This window comes from Seriola dumerili, unplaced genomic scaffold (genome assembly GCF_002260705.1).
Source record: "Seriola dumerili isolate Sdu_G_001 unplaced genomic scaffold, Sdu_1.0 BDQW01000291.1, whole genome shotgun sequence".
Taxonomy (NCBI): Eukaryota; Metazoa; Chordata; class Actinopteri; order Carangiformes; family Carangidae; genus Seriola; species Seriola dumerili.
In genome coordinates, this window is record NW_019174546.1 from 5,392,701 (window position 1) to 5,410,481 (window position 17,781).

The 17,781-nt window shown below is 40.0% G+C and overlaps 1 protein-coding gene across 1 annotated transcript in view; it reads left to right on the top strand.

The window, feature by feature from the left end:
* Nucleotides 1–17,781, top strand: part of pth1r (parathyroid hormone 1 receptor) — a 44,167-nt gene that overhangs the window by 16,239 nt on the left and 10,147 nt on the right. Inside the window, exons 2-5 of the mRNA XM_022758123.1 lie at nucleotides 5,963–6,065; nucleotides 12,110–12,220; nucleotides 12,478–12,599; nucleotides 17,529–17,623. Coding sequence (XP_022613844.1) covers nucleotides 5,963–6,065; nucleotides 12,110–12,220; nucleotides 12,478–12,599; nucleotides 17,529–17,623 — 431 coding nt within the window. The remainder of the gene's footprint in view (nucleotides 1–5,962; nucleotides 6,066–12,109; nucleotides 12,221–12,477; nucleotides 12,600–17,528; nucleotides 17,624–17,781) is intronic.

The following is a 17,781-nucleotide window of genomic DNA, read 5'->3' on the forward strand; positions in this document are numbered from 1 at the left end:
AAACCGAGACCGACTGTCTTCAGCCAAACCAGCAGCTAAATGTTAAATGCTAATGTCATGCAAACATAGAGTTACAATGCTAACATATTGATGTATAGCCAGCTTTGTGTTCATAGTTTAGCATGTTAGCAGGTAGTTAGTTTTGCAGGTATTTCTTCATAAACCAAGCACAGAGCAAATATAGATGAAAAATTAAAGGGTCTCCAAAGTTATTACTGTTCAACCTCTTGAAAACATGAACGTCACTTCACTGGCAGTGAACAAAGGTGTCTGAACTAACGATTTCTGTCATTTCTCTTAAGAACACAGTCTTTGAATTTCCCCTTTAACAGACTTTCCTCTGTAGCGTCGGTCTGAGGCAGGTTCATTCAGCCTCAGGTTAGATGCCACTGTAAGGTGAAAAGTTCAGCAGCTGCCACGAGGAAGGTGGGGGACGACATTACAGTTAATTGCCTGTAGGAAGGCGGTTGGCATGCTGGAGAATTAAACATCATAGTTGAGAAAGGAGAAAGCATTTGTATTTCTACATTCCCATTATTCTCTGCTCTGCCTTGGTGGGGGGTGGGGGGGTGGGGGTGGGGCAGTTTATAGAAATACAATAGTAATCAATGGGTGGGGTGTGATCTGCATGTAGGTGCTGCGGTGTGGATGGACAGTTTAAAGTGACAAAGGATGACATGGATTGAGGATGATGAGATCATGGGGGTCTGGCCAGCAGTTGGCAATGATAAAGGAGTGGCAGGATCAAAGGGTCAGTGGGAAGTCAGTGCACCGGAACATGAGAATCTGTCTCTGGTCTCGAGGCAAATCACATGTCATTTTTATCTTTATTACTGTTCAGTGACATTTTTCAGGTGCATCACACTGAACCTCTCGGATGTCAGTTGTTGGATCAAATCAACTCATTTTGCTCATGCTGGAGATTATAGGACGGGGAGGGCGTCTACGTCCCGACTGCTGCTCTGGCTCTCAGCCAGTGGCCGACTGAGCAGAGGCAGCTCTCGTCCACACTGTGGACTCTCAGTGGGCCTCTAGCGCCACCGTCAAGCTCACCTCTTAGCTGTGAAGTAAACTCATCTCCAGACACGTAACTTGTAAATACAAAATGTTTGTTTTGAACAAGCATTTTAGCGATATAAAAACATTTTCCGCCTACAATCATTCCCCAGAGGTTTGTCAGTTTCTGGTGTTTTACTGGTCCAAGCTGCAGTCTTGCTGGTTAAGAAGTAAGAACCATAATGAAGTTGGTTTGACTAGTTCTTGCTTGGTTGGGTTATTAACAAACTGTAATATAGTTAAGACATCTGTATTTGAGGGACCTCTTTTTTGCTACATATTTGTAGCTTGCTAACCCACGTTCATGCTACGGGGTGAAACATGTATTCATCTCTGTGTGGGTGAGCCGCACCTTGATTCATTTCACCTATTCAACTTTTCAAACACGTGTCATAAGGAGACATTTCTCCTTTAAATATATATAATTAATTCTGACAAGAAAAATTTTGTTTTTCACTTGATGTTCAGGGGAGGCCAGGGTGAGGTTCAAACCCCTTTGTCTTGAACCTCCAAAACCTCTGCCGCCATCATGGTTGAAACAAGCGTTTTGTAGAACGATTATGTGATTGTTTTGTATTTTGAGGACTTTTTCATGGTCTGAGATACTACTAATCAGATCATTGGGCTGTACTTTGAATTCAAATCCATTGTTGACTTATTACAGAAAATTACACTCCATTGAACTCAGTGGTGTTGTTGCGGTTCGTTTAAACTTTTTGGATACTCAGGTTTTTTTGTTTTTTTTGTTTTGTGCTTTCTAATGAAAGTCTACCTCACAAGCTCCAGCTTCTCTGATTCACTGTGGAGCGTCTCAGGAAATGGCTTTGGTCAACCACAACTTTCTTGAAAAAAAAGCAAAAAAAAGCATAAGGCTGTCCACAATCAAGACTGTTGGTAATGTACCGGAAACCCAGTGTCTCCACTCAACGTATGCATGGCGTCTATCCACATGACTCCATTTCTGGTGGACTTTTTTTTTTTTAAATATTTATTTTTTTATCTTTTTCCTAAAAAATATTCAAAAATCAACACATGAACACTGAAGATATTCATCCGCGGCACTAGACAAGTTAAACCTTTATAACTAAATATAACATTTGGTTACTAAAATTAATTGACTACGCAAATGCTGGAATTAGAAAACTAAAACTAAACTGTAAATGTGCCTTCACTCCCATACTGTATAGTGTCAGTATTTAGTCATAGTGGTTCAACACTGTCTTGACACGCCAGCCTAAATACAGTTCTCTCAATATTGGTCTTATATCCTTGCAGAGAGCTGCAGTTTAAGTCATCAAGCCGCAGTTTGCAAAGACAAATAGAAACTTGTGGTTTATTCAAGTGGAGTTTGTATTCTAGCGACCAGTGATGAAAACACACATATTTATATGGTGTGTATTTTTCTAATTTTCATTTTGGCACACGCTCAAAAAGCATTTTGACAAAAGGAATACTGTGTTTTGAATGAAGTGCAGTAAATAAGAATGTCCATGTTTCTCCCTGTGAGAGTTGTGTTTACTTTGGAGGCTTGGACGCTGGCCAGTGGAGGAGGAATAGTTTTCAGAAATAATCAGGGGGCGCACTTATTACCCAGGATTCTCTTCTTAAAATGGTAAATGATACTCTTCTACATCCCTGCGAGCAGGAGTCTGCAGATGAAGGAGAAATTCCTCTAGTTTTTGAGAGAGAAAATAAATCCCCCCGAAACTCCATGCTTCATTTTAGTTTAATGTTTCACAGGGGCTCAAACTGCGCTGTAAAAGGTTAAGATATTTGTTCTTAATGTGTTGGAACGGCAGTCTCACTTAGCAGGTTTGTAGAAAAGAGCTGGAAAAAAAGCAAACTGTAGCCGATGTGCACCCCTGTGATTTCAAAGTGTGGTAAACTAGCTGACATTTCACACCACTTTGAAGAGTTTGACTCAAGTAAAAATGAAAAAAAAAATATAATATATTCCTATATGCAGTAGACACATCATTAGCAAGTTTATTCCCCTTCAAACTGTGAAAATACACTTATGTCAAACAAAGTTGCTCAACTTTTATATACTATACTGGACTATTCTGTAATGATAATGACCCTTGTCCTTTCAGAGCAGTTAGCATCCAGATTCCCTGTCTCTGGTTTCCTGTTGGTTAGGCTTTTCACCTACAGTAACACCAGCCAGTTATTTAGATGAAAATAGCGTCAACGTCTCAGGAGCTGTCAGTGGAATATTCTATATTGGCATAGTTAGCACAGTAAACAGGTAGTATCTATCCTTGTTTGCCTGCGGTCAAATGTTGTTCCATCTGTGGTTGTTTACTGTGCAAAGCCATAAACGTCTTCATTCTGTAACCTTATTCAGCTCTCAGACTGGACATCCTTATTTCAGGGCTGAGACTAGTGAAAATATTGATGGATTGAGGTATTATGGTTTTGTGTGCAGCAAACCCATGACGGCTCGGTATTTACAGTTTAATTTTAAGATCACAAAGTTGCGCACTCGCGCTGGAGACAATGTATATACATGTCCTGGTTCCCAAAAATGCCTCCTTGTGTCAGCGTGCAGATTTAGAAGTTTCTTATTGCTACTAATTCAGAGTATAAACGGGGGGGGGGGGCTTTAAAAAAAAAAAAAAGTCTGGAAAATATCAAAAGTTTGCTTTGCTGCAATAGTTGGTTGTCATGTCACTCGTAGGAGCCAACTGTACAAATATAGATACTGCTTACTGTGCAGGACTTCTGTTACAGTAACTGCATAAGCATTTCAGTGATGGAATATAAGTACATTTACTCAACTACTTGATTATGTCCATTTTCTGACACTTTATGCTTCTACTTCACTACATTTCTGAGGGAAATAATGTACTTTTTTACTCCACTACAGTTAGTGACTCTAACAGCAGATGCTGGATAATGAGCACTTTTCCTCTTGGGTACATTTTTCTGATAATACTATAAGTAAGATAGTGGATGCATGGCAGAAGTGCTGGATCTGAAAACCTCCTGCACCACTGCATTTTTCATTGTGAGAAACAGAATGTTAGACAGTAACAGCAAATGTTTAGAGTAACAATGATGTTCTGCAGGACTGATCATATTAGTCATCGGTTGTTAGCTGCTCGAACACAAACACAATTATGCAAGCATCGTCTTTTTGGAAGGTTTTCTCAACATCTGACATTCACAAATATATAAATCATGTTGTCCAGATTCAAATCTCATTTATAAGGAGACATGAACAAATCAGTTGACTGTAAGTGAAGTTTTAGACAGAACAGGACGTAATAATTACATTATAATAAGAATACCCTGAGAATATCTCCACATTCCCTTTGCCTTTTGTAAACCAGTGCAGTAGCTGTGGTTGTATCTTGCATTTTAATAGCAGATTTTAAAAATGTAATTTGCCCTGAAAAGTGCTGTGATACATTTTATAAGAGGTTTGAATTTAACTTCTTCATTCTCTCCGTCTTTTGGCTTCTTTCTCTCCATGTTGTGACTAAACTCCTGGTAATATTAGTTTCCCATCGGTACATAAACCAGCCCACTTCTTGCTGTGATGGACTCAAGAACAAAATCTGATTTCTTTACATCCACATTTGTGATTTGTGTCTGAAACTGACAAATGCAGCTGGAGCGAGGGAGTCAGCTGCTCTGAGCGAACGTCTGTCTTTAATTTGTACTGTTTGCTCTGCATCACTGAACCAAAAAAACAAGACTGGGAGTTTTTATTTTTTTTTTTTCAGTCGTACCTCCAGGCACACTGTATGGCACACACATTAGTTTGTGTTTCATTGTGTGGATACATATTGCGTTTTTTTGTTTTTTTTTGCTGCAGTATGACTCAAAGCACCATGAAAACCCCTGTATGACAGCGTAGAAAATCCCTGTGATTTGTGCGCTGATCTGTACTTTAGGTGTAGCGTCAGGCTTGAATTTTTATGTTTTCATTTCCACTTTTCTTGTCACGCTCTGTTAGAAATGAATGTGGTCATTTTCAATACAGTCACATTTGTCATTGCCCAAAAGTAATCCGTGGTCAAACAGCAAGCCAGTCAGTGTGTGACCTATTAGAATGGAAAATGTTTCCTTGACTGGAAAACCACACCTGAGGTACCACGCCACACTCAAACACAATGTTCAAAAGCTGAGAAAATATAAGGTGTAAGGAAAAGTTGGGAGTAAAATGTCTTTTTTGTTTGAGTTGTAACTTTGTCATGTCTGATTAGTTACCACATAGACGATTTAACCACAGGAACACAAGCTGGAACTATGATCAACAAGTGAAACTGATCCTGTTTATTCAAGGAGGAAAAAAAACTCAATCTTTTATAACTGTTTTTTTTGCTTCATGATAGTTAAGACATAAATAAATATCCTGCTTAGCTCATGAACATTTGACAGGTGAACTGTTGCGGTCAAGTACAATCTAATCTGACCTTCCAGATACACAGCAGGCTGTCTAACGTCCAGGCCACCCTGTTGCCTTCACTCGTATTCCATTTGAGAAAATGTCAGTAATATACATTTTGAGGGGTATTTGACTCAAGGAAACTGGATTTAGATTGTGCTGTCCGCAGCACTATATGGCCAGGGATGTAGAGAGTGGTTAGAGGGTTCTGAAGCAGCTGGGAAGGGGAAATCATGTCTGGATGTCAGCTAACTGATGCATTTCATGCTCATTTTTACACTAGGAGCAAAGTCAAAACCTTTGCTTCAGACCCAGATGGGACCACAAATGTGCAGTTAAATATTCACCCTGTTTTTTTTTCTCTCTTCTTCTTCTTCTTCTTTTTTCTACAGTCACCAAAAAATGTCATGTTGCATATTGATGTTTGGATATTTGGATTTTGGTTTACAACATCCATTACACTTCAGTATATCCCTAACTCCCTAACCCTGTCATTTTCTGTTTCTGCAGGTTTACGCAGATGATGTGCTCACAAAAGAGGAACAGATAGGCCTGTTGTTCAAAGCCAAACGGAAGTGTGAGGGCAACATCAAGTCAAAGCACAAGATCCCCGGTGAGTAAAGAAGCAAGATTGAGTGTCTGCAGCCATGCAGGTGGCCCTGTGGGGCTGTACCTCTACCTAAATGCTATAAATGCCAATGTCAGCATGGTAACATGTTAACAGTGACAACGATAACGTGCTGATGTTTAGCAGTTATAATGTTTATCATGTTCGCCATTCTCAGTTAAGTGTGTCAGCATGCTAATATCTACTAATTAGCACAAAACTAAAATACAGCTGAGGATGAAGGGAGTGCCATTAGTTTGACCTATGTTGCTTTTAATAAAGAGTCAGAGGATCACTAAAGTTATTACAGTTAATAATGCGGGGGGGGGGGGGGGCATGAACGTCTGTACCAAATTACATAACAATCCATCCAGTAGTTGTTGAGACATTTCACTCAACACCACAAACATCGACCTCATGGTCTCGCTAGAGGAAATGTCAGAGGATCATCAAAGTCAAAAAGATTCATCCTCAATGGGCCATGAATGTCTGTACCAGAATTTATGGGAGATATTTAGATATTCCAGTGTGGACCAAAGTCCAGACAGACAGACCAGCACCGCCACCCCCACAGCTACGCCACCAGCATTGCTACAAAGGCAGGAATGTGGGAAAATATGACAGACCCTTAGACGTTGTGTAGGATGTGTTTTTTTGCCATTGATCAGTTGTTTTTTTTTCTGCAATGACATCTATAATTATCCAAGAGCTGGTAGCTGTCCATCATTTGCTCCCTCAACCAATTACTTTTTTGTAACGCCATCATATATATGTGTTTATGCTTGCCATGCAAATCAGCAAATTAAATGAGTGAGTTGCATAGATAAAACAGATAAAATCCATAAGCCTATCAATCATGGTTTGTTTATATTGACCGAAATGCCTTGTATAGCAACACGTAGATACCACGGAGAGGTTATTGACAGATGAAAATGGAAGGAAACTAATTACGCAGGATATGTGACATTGCGACGGGTTCATGCGACGACAAGGTCCCACTTCATTAGCCTTGATTAGTTCATGAGGGGAGCCCCCCCCCCCCCCCTGAATTCCAGCAAGATACAGAGGTTCAAAGGGGAGAGCAATAAATCCCCCAGGGGCTGCACAGGACAAATCCTCATGGACACAGATTTGAAATACTCATAATGTACAAGGCAGGGGAAGCTGGGAGTACCAGCAGGAGGCTGGAGGAAGAAATCAATCAGCACAAACAGTAACATTTACCAGGGACTGAAGGAGTGAACACCTATAGCTAGCAGCAGCAGCAGCAGCGTGATGAACACAAGAGTGAAAGTGAGAGTGCATCAGACTGTAAGGACGGCCTTGTTGTCCTGATTGAATGTGATTGGTCACTTGTTTGAATGTGACTGTTGATTTTAAGAGCTTATAATCAGCTGATGTTGTGCACACTTCAGCGCTTCTCAGTGTTTTTTGCCTACTTTCTGCTGATTCGGGATTCAAATCAAATCCGTCTTTTGAGGCAGTTCCCATGCAGGCAGTCGAATGTGTACTTTTAAGTTGATGGTTACATTCGAAAATGCTGCTCTGTTTCCTTTGTCCTCCCTGCGGCTTTCCAGAGGCTGGGATCGAGGGCAAAGCTGATCCTGGGCTGTATTTGTGTATTTATGGGTGTCTGAGGAGCACCATTTTCCAGCAGACCCCAGCATCTACTGTATCTCATTGTGGTTACTGTCATTTTCCCAGTTGATTGTTCAGAGGAGGATTTTGGATTCCACAGTCAAACCAATCATATTATTTTCTCTTTAACCCCAGTGCTTTGCGGTCACATTGAATTCCTCGACCCTCCAAACGATACCCCCTTGTAGATGAAACACATAATTAAAAATGTTTACTTCCAGGCTCTGAACACAAAAACTTTTGTTGACCATTCCCTGGAGTTCCTTTGCCCTTTGCGGTGGTATTTCCCAACTTCTCATGGTTTTGATAAATGTCCATAAATCTCAAATTGGATTTAAGAAAATACGACAGAATTGCTACTATTGAGAACTGCAGGCGCCGAACAGCAGCTTGTGTAAGACGTCCCGGGGTTTACATAACAACGCTGTGCTTTTAACAGGACGGCCATAGATGCTCATGAAAAGCAGAGCAGTCAGTCAAACATTAGGCCGCTCTCAGATGAGAGTCTGTGCTGCTCATCCGGCCACATCATGCTTAATCCATCCTGACATGTCATAGTGACTGGCAAGCCTGGTGTCACACTTCAACAGCCACCTCCCTGCAACATTTGCAGCTGTCTGTTCATTTACTTTTTTTCTTTTTTTTTTCTTTTTTTTTGTGTAGAGTGAATTTTTATGTCATAATTTAAATTAATATTGTAATAAGTCATTTCACACAATCTTGACTAGACTTGGGTATGAATGGCACATACAATATGTCAGATTTAAGATTTGGGCATTTACATGATTAAATTTAACTTAACTTTTTAACTATTGGTCGGACAAATCAACCAATTCAACCATTTGAACTTGTGATGAGCATTTTTCACTATTTCTTTTCACTTTTTTAAGCGATTACTCAAAAAAAAAAAAAATTGAAACTATAATATAAATGATAGGCATTTGCAGCCCACGATTTAGTGCACTATATATGCTGGGCATGCCTCTCTGTTTGTACATGAGTGAGGATGTTTGGACTCTAACAAGCCAATCAGGAATGTCTTGTCTGGGGATTCTGGGAAATGCTTGAGGTGCTTGTTTTGGGGGTACATGGGCATATGAGAGCTGGCCTGCATACCTGATGATGCTGGCACACATTGGACGTGACTCATCCTGCATGTGGTGGCTGTTTTCTGACCTCTTTTGGAAGGTTGAACATGTCCGTTCAATCACATAACAGCTGAAGGAATTAGAATAAACATATTACCTTAATAAAGAAAAAAAGAGAGTCCCCGGTGTGGTTGTACCGTATGCCTGGATAAGCACATATACGCTCTTTTAACATGCTTGATTTGAGATTTTTTTAACCTAATGGCACGTGAATTGCTTTCACTTCGCTTTACTTGAACCTGATTTGAACTTAAGAGTCTCATCTGGTTGTTTGTTTGTAATTATGTAATGTGGAAATCATTTAAAACCTGGGTAGTGGTTTTGCTGTGATGTGGAGTAAAATTATGGAGGCTGTCAAGATTTGAGATAAAGTTCAAGGAAATCATTACTTGGGCTTTCTGATGACCCATGTAAGCATTTTCTTTGAAGTGGTTGTTAGGATTTGGACAGAATTCACTCTTGTAATTTTTTTGTTTTACATATTCTTTTTTTCTCTCTTGTACTGTGGTGTAACCTTGAATCTGTGGGTTGAGGTAAACTCAGAGAATAGCAGCTAGTGTGCATTTTTTAGGACCTTGGCTTTACATCTGTGTTTGTCTTGCCTGTGTCCTGCCTGACCACCCCCGGAGTTTTTTTTTTTTTTTTTTTTTTTTTTTTTTTTCTGGCACTGTAAACTCGCGGTTTTCTGAACTATTATAGGAGATGTGGAGTGATGACTATTTTAAAACACCGGCAGTGTGAAACGTCGGATTTACTCAGAGTAATGAATTGATCGAGCCCTGAAAAAGATGAAGTCCTGTGTGAGGCTGAAACTGGTTTGGTTGTATTTCAGCATTTTATCTATTTGTTTTTATTTCTCATTTGTGCTTTAAATACACAAAAGTCTCCATTACGTGGCTGAGACAAGGTTTTCATTGAGGGAAACACTGAGGTTTGCCTGGAGAGGACAGTGGAGGGATGTGGGTTCAATGCCCCAGACCTTGCAGTGTGAAAATAGCTCAGCCTTCAAGCTTGTGGTCTGGGTGTAGAATAACATCAGCAATCATTATAAAAGGTTGCATGTATCAGGAGAAAGTGCAATATGTGTTTTGACATCTGCGCATCAGAATCAAATGAGTTGGGGGGGGGAAAGAAAACCTTATTAAAAACCCCAGTGACATCACTAATACCAAAGTCCCCCCGTAGTCACGTTTATATTTAAATCGTGGTCAAGAAATTTTCGGGAAATTATATATGTGCGTGTGTGTGTGTGTTCGGTGTTTAATTTAAGCTTGTTAGTAGGTGGTCCGATGGTAATAAAACCTATGGCAAAAGTGAACAGCAATTCTACTTTTACTCCCAGGATGTGTGGTCAGTGTGATTTTCAAAACTGAACGCTGTTTTTCTCCCACCAGAGATCTGTAGGAATCAGTCAGCTCCACTCAGTCTGCTCTTTAATTTTGTGACAGGCAAATAAAAAGCATGTCGTCATCGCTTCAGATGTTTCTTTGTAGGTTTGATTACAGGAATGAGAAAATAATGGATCTACTGCAAAGAGAGTATAGTTTTAGTTTTATCCTCAGCTACTTATTAGTGGTCAAAGTGGGGCAGATGTTTTCAATAATGCAACATAAATGCCAAGCCATGAGGGAGGCTTTTGCCAGGAATCTGTGGGGAAAGGGACTTCGCGCCCACTATCAGAGGGCTGAGGTTCACGGTTTAGCTGACAATTAAGGGGCTCTGTGCTGCGAAACTGAATTTTTCCGCTTGAACCTGTAGCTCTTTGTCTGATCTAAGTATAGACGCGTTATTACAAAAATCACATCAGCTGCATTCCTCACTGAAAATAGATGACAAAGTTTTTGTGATGTTCAGAAAAAGAAATGCAGTCAGCAATGATGTAGGAATCACACGAAAGTGAAGCAAACACTGAGAGGTTTGAGTTTGGCTGTTTACATTCTAAATGTTTTTCACCACAGCCTCAAAAACTCTCAACTTTAATTGCAAATCCCTCTAAGTTTTATTTGACCAGCCAATCCTGTAATTGAAACAAAACACATGAAGGGTAATTACAGGAGGTTAAAATTGTTGATTTCTTTAAATTGGTTCGGCTGGTAGTGATTATTCATTAAGAAGTGAAATGAGACATTCTAGAAGACATGATTAAACATTATTATTATTGTTATTATTATTGTTATTAGCAAACAAAGACAATACACATTTTTTATTTTCTTTTTCTGCGTTCAGTTGAATAATACATTAGTGTTAAATACATGTTCACTTAAGTTCAATGGTTTTGTTATTAATAATGCCGGCATTATATATCAGCCATCAGCCACACTGCCCTCTAAGTATCAGCAGTGACATCAGCCATAGAATTATTAGATTGTGGCCATATAATTGGTTTATTAGATAGTGACACAGATAGATGAAGTTGAAACAATTCACCAATGATTTGGTTATTTGATAAAAAGAAATGTAATTGGCAACAAATTTGATAATTAGTTCATTGTTACAGCTGTTTAACCAGGCAGAATAGGAAATATTATATTGTTGCACCTTCTCAAATGTTGAGATATGCTGTTTTTTATATTATTTTAGATGGAATTTGTCAGACAAAACAAGACATTTGAAGAACATGAGATGGGCATTTTTAATACTATTTCATGACATTTCCTAAAACGCTTCCCTAATTAAGTTGAATGTGATGCAGGCCAAAAACATCCTTATGATACAAAAAAGGCCAATCAGCTATATAACACTGCACTTTTATTTTGCAGTAATATGCTACTTGGGATACAACAGTGCAGCCAGTGTTGTAGGGAGTATTTTAAATGACATCCATACTGAAACCAATTCCATACAACATGAAAACAACAGGATGGTATCAACAGTGTAGCAGTTATGGAAATCTGCTGCAGCTAACAAACAAACAAGTTGTAATAAACACAAGATTCAATGGACAACTTGTTATCAGTGTTCTGTGAATCGCATGATTGTCTCAGTAATATCACAACAGATGGAGGTCGGGCAAGAATGTATGTTCTCAGGGTGACCCATGAACAAAACAGACTTAACACAGACTACACGTTTCCTGTGCTGTGCTCATTTACATATCCGTAAAGTTCACGCATCTGGCCTAGTTTTTAAAGGACAACAGAATCATTTAAAACACACAGTCCTTGCTCTTGTAAATGCCCATAGCTGTGTAACCCTGGAACCAAGGGGGAGAACAATTCTCTGTGGCTCTATTTTTAAAAGTCAGCACTGCTTTTGTCTCCGCAGATGGTTTCTGCTCACCAGAATGGGACGGGATTGTTTGTTGGCCTGAAGGGCCTCCGGGAAAGCTCGTATCTACCGCCTGTCCAGAGTACATCTATGACTTCAACCATAAAGGTGAGTCTGGCCCTGGATACAGTCAGCAGTTGAAACCCTGAAGCTCATCTTCAGTGTGAAGTGAAAGAGCACCAGGGCTCAGATGCTATACTGTATACTGTACAATCATAACCTGGGCTCCTACTGAAACCTTTTTCGCAATTTCTAATTAATAAAAAAAAACAAAAAAAACAAGCTGAGAATGAGTAATTTACTGTGTTGGCAAACGAAAGGGAAACTGTGATTAAAAATACACTCTTCTTCTTCTTGATGTCAAGGCCTGGCATACCGCCGGTGTGACAACAATGGAACGTGGGAGCTGGCCACAATCAACAAGACGTGGGCCAATTATAACGAATGTGCGAAATTCCTCTACCATTACAACCACAGCCATGAAAAGGTGAGATCAGTCTCATTTGATTTAACATTCTCATTGCTCATTGACACATTTACAGGGGCTTCCTCCGGTATAATTAAGAGCAATAGACTGAATGCATCACCTGAGTAAAATGTCACACATTAGCTAATACAGCCTTTTAGGCAACTATTGCATCATTTTAAACTGTAATTACAATCTCTCTGAAATGTGTAACATATTTTCAGCTCGCCTTTTCAGTAATATACAATAAACCTTAAGTATATCTATTGAAATGTTTGAGATGATGATGGAGAGATAATGACAGCATGACAATGTGGCTGCTTTGTGATAGTGATGAATGTGATGAAGCTGCAATTAGCTAAATGTCCATTCAGATATCAACTGAAAACGGTGTCACATTAGTCTACATGGCAAATAGCAAAACTTGCCAGAAAGCATTGCATTCAACGAAAACTTAGAGCTAACCAATCATAACTAAATCTCATATCCAGCTTCCAGTAACTAGAAAATAAGAATTTTGCAGTGGACTGACGTCATGTTTTTCTGGAAATTACGCAACGTTGAGTAATGCAGCTTTAAATGTACGGATTTTATTGTTGTTACTGTTATTTTTTTTTTCTTTTCTTTTCTTTTCTTTTCTTCAACAAGCAGAAATCTTGTAAATGCGTAAAACATTACATCATGTAAGTTACATGGCCAAAAGCACGGCGACCTTCAAATATTACACTCAAGAGCGACTGTTGAGCATCTAATTCCAAAACCATGACCATGACTTTGTTGTTACAACAGCTTTTTTTTTTTTTTTTTTTTTTTTTACATAGTTTTGGAAACTGGCCGCAGGGGTTTGCACCCATTAAGCCAAAAGATCATCACTGAGGTCGGGCACGGGTGATTGGCACACAGTCAGTGGTCCATCTCATCCCAGGCGTCCCCAGGTGTCCTCAACCCCATCAAACACCTTGATGGGGTCGAGGTCAGAGCTTTTTTTTTTTTTTTAAACCACGAAACGCAGAAAATGGTTTCTTTATGGACCTGTCTTTGATCACAGGGGGGCACAGTCACAGTTACACAGAAAATGCCCTCTGCAAGCTGTGGCCAAAAAGTTGGAAGCGCACTATTGTCAATGTAAAATCTCTATGATGTAGGATAAAGATTCTCCTTCACTGGAACCAACACATGGGGGGAAAAAAAGCAGCAGAATAAGTTAAAGCACATACTTTTGTGCAAATAATGTGTTTCCTGAATAGTCTGAGGTTACTCACGTGTAAAAATGTAAGTGATTTAATTTTATTTAATTATTGTCATTTGCTGTTATCGAAGAAAACATTTATTACATAATTACAGTGTCAGACCTAACATGGGGATGATACTTGTTTCATACCTGTCCCATCTGTAGCCGCACTTCGCTTTGATGTGCATTGTAACATTATGCAATAAAGTGGTGGTACACACACAAGCACAACACAGCGTAAACAGAGCAGCAACACTGTGGAAGAGACTCTGGTAAAAAAAAATGATGATCACATGACTGGCAGTGTCTGACTCTGACACCCATTACACCCGTTGACACACACAACTCCTGCATTTGTAATCTTGAACCACAGCTTCCCGATACTGTGTACTACCTTAACATCTCCATGAAGCGTAGCCATCTGTAACATACAATCTAAACATTACCAGCGCGTGGGAGTCAAACCTTGGATCGTAAATACCGTAAACGCTGACATCAGCATCACACCACAGAGGCGTGTTGGGCAAATTGTTTTGTAAACCGAACACGGCAGCCTTTTAACTACCAACCATTCCCCCCCGAGACTGACAAAGGTGGATGTGACCCCGATTGCAGTTGTTCCTCTTGTTTCTCTATCATTACGTTAGGGGTGGGGGGGAAGGGGGGGGTTGTTGGATGTCAGAACACAACACTGGCAGTGAATAGGACCACTGGGTATTGTAAGAAGAGTGGAAAACTGCTAGAATCTGGCTGCAAATGGAAAAATAGCACTTACGCATCCATTATTGTGTGTATGTGAGCACGTTTTTCCTGTATAAGCAATTACAAGTAGTTTTTTTTTCTTTTTTTTAAATTATGATCCAGAAACATTTTAATAATATCACGGTAAACATTCTATAGCCTTTAAATGAACGAAGTGTATTATTATATCACAGTTTTGTGCGAAGTGGCTCTCTAGTTCACATTGCTGCTAGTGGTTACAATTAATCTAGCCCTTTGCAAGTGAATATGGGGCATAGAGTAATAGAGAAATCAATCACTCGTCGATATAACACATTCAAAGCTCACTCAGGAAGTTTGGTAGATGGCTGTGAAGGGTGTCATAGTTTGATTTCTACTCGTTTTTGCCATGACACAATACAAATATCAGCCGTCCCACATAAATTTTCCTCTCCCCCTGCTTGAATGTGGTGTGGAGGATGTGGGCATAACCTCATCATGGCACCCTTCAATTTCTCTCTGACTTCAGACGTTTATGTTGATGGGCTCCCAAGGGAGCGGTTGCAGCAGTTAATGACAAATACATACGCACGAATGAAAGCCCCACACAGCACAACTGCCATACCGCCGACCACCACCACAACTTAGACGGGGGGTTCACTGGCTCAGGAGCCTGATGCTAAATGATAACAGCAGTGCAGTATCTGGTTACATCACATGGGGCTCTTGGCCCCATCATGCCTGTTGACTCACAGAGGGTCTGCTTTAGTGGCTTTCCTTACATTGTCCTCTGGCTGCCAGCTCAGTGCTGGAAGATCAGACTGCCCCACCCAGCCTTTCTCAGCTCCATCACCCACGTCAAATGCTGTTTCCATTTGGAACTTCTAGGCACACGAGACATATCTGTCACCAGGTGGCAATGCATTTTCAAAAGCAGTGAAGTGAATGCATTATGAAGCTTCATTTTGAGGGCAAAATGTTGTTTGAGAATTTTTGTCATTATCTGTATGTTTACTTTGCCCGTTGGGAAAACGTGCTCTTTGCAATAAAATCAATTATTAAAAATAATGAGGTCGTAAACTGAATGTTTCTACTTTTCCAAAATGTCTGCATCACTAAAACTGAATAAAATCCTGCCTGTGTAGATGTGATTTTCAAACAGTTGCAGATAAATGTTTGTCAAATTATTTTTATGAAAAAGATGATAGCGATAATTTATACTGACGAATGTTGTCTTTTCATTGGTGGAGCTGAGGCCTCTTACTCCCATATTGTACATGAGCATACAAGTGTACGATGTTATGTACAGTAAAAATTCCAGTTTCTCCATTTTTTCACATAAATATGGCAGTACAGTTATGCCTTTATTTATATATATATATATATATATACACACACACACACATATACAGTACTGCACTGAACCTTCTTGGCATCGAGTGTACAGGTTCACAACATATTGTGCCGTCTATCCTGTTCCACTCCTGGAGGGCGACCTCCTTGAGAGCCTTGATGTTTGAGGCGGAGTGCTGCTCCGCTTGTCTCTTCAAAATCCCCCACAGGTGCTCAGTAGGTTTGCAGCACTTTCACCTTGTTCTTCCTTAAGAAAGCAGCAGTGGCTTTGGAAGAATGTTCGGGGTAATTGTCATGTTGAAAAAGTGCCCGTCGACCCAGAGTGTGGAGAGAGGGTAGCATCTTCTCTTTCAGGATTTTGCAGCTGCAGTACAACTCCCCAACACCTTCAGCTATCATAAATCCCCATATAAGAACTTAACCACCGTCATACTTCACTGTTGGAACCATGCACTTCTTACTGTACCAACCCCCCCCCCTTGTGATGCCATACATTTCGGATGCCATCAGATCCAAAAAGAAAGCGTATAGATTCCCAAAAGTCTACACCTTTGTCAATATGGGCCTTGGCAAAGGCTAAACGGGCTTCAGCAGTGCATAACCAGCCATGCATTCCACTCTTGTGTAGGCTGCATCTCACTGTGTGAGATGAAACAGTCACTCCAGTTTGGCTTTCCATAGCTTTTGTCAGGTCTGAGGCACTTGCTTGCCAATTCTCTCGCACTTTTCTCAAAAAAAACTCCCCAGGTGAAAGCTTACAACGACAACCTGGACGTTTCCATCCTTTCTGAAGTCCTTCCTTTTTATATTTCTGTGTTCCTTTCGACTTCTGACTCATCCTCTTGTACCCTCGCCCCTTTCTGTGCAGTGAAATAATTCTGTTGCTCAAGTCTCCAGACTATTCCCTCCCTAGTGGTGCCATTTTTGTCAGCATTAAGTCTGAGAGTGATTCAGTGGGTTAGGTGCCACTTTAATTGTCAACCAGTTACACCTGTTTGAGTGGAATGGTTCAACAGACTCACCAGGTGAGTCTGGTGACCTTAACGAGCACCAAAAAAAACATCTCATTAAGTCTTATTTTGTAACTTTCAGGAGGGTGTACTCATTTTTGCAACATGTGCTTTTACTATTTTGACAAGAAAATCATATTGTCCTGTTTAGTGCTGACATACATCATGGGTAACTGATGTAGGAGAGTTCCTGGAATATTATATCATATAGGAACCCCAAATATGTTTTATTTGTAAAGAGAAAGCACTGAATTTGTTAGGTATAAGAGAGGGTGTACACATTTATGCTTTATATTGTATATATATATATATATACAAGGGAGGTGTATGACATGAAACACAGATATCTCGGCCAGGAGCAGAACCGTGGACATTGTGGTTACATAGTATACTCATTGTTCTTATGGACACAGATCAATGGTTGGTGGCCAGGTTATTTTTTCTATTTTATTTTTTTTCTATCAAAATGAGATTTTTTTTTTTTTTTGATACACAAAACTGAAATAATTTGACTAAAACCTGCAGTACATCTAGCACCACGGTAACGAGAGGATGTGCTGTAGTCCTCTGAGTCTTAAAGTCGTTATCCTTTTTTCTGCCGTTTTTCTAATCTGCCAATTTATCCTCTTCCAACAGGAGGTCTTTCACCGTCTGTATCTCATCTACACAGTGGGGTACTCCATTTCTCTGGGATCGCTCATGGTGGCCGTAGTCATCTTGGGATATTTCCGGTGAGTCGATGCTGTCACTGGGAGTTTTTCAATCAATCCTTTCAACCACAAACGTTCTCAGGAGAGAGATTTAGACACAGGGTCAGAAATGAAGGTGAGAGCAATTGCAGAAGGGATCAAAACAGGCAGACTAAATGTTTAATGGCATGATGGCACGA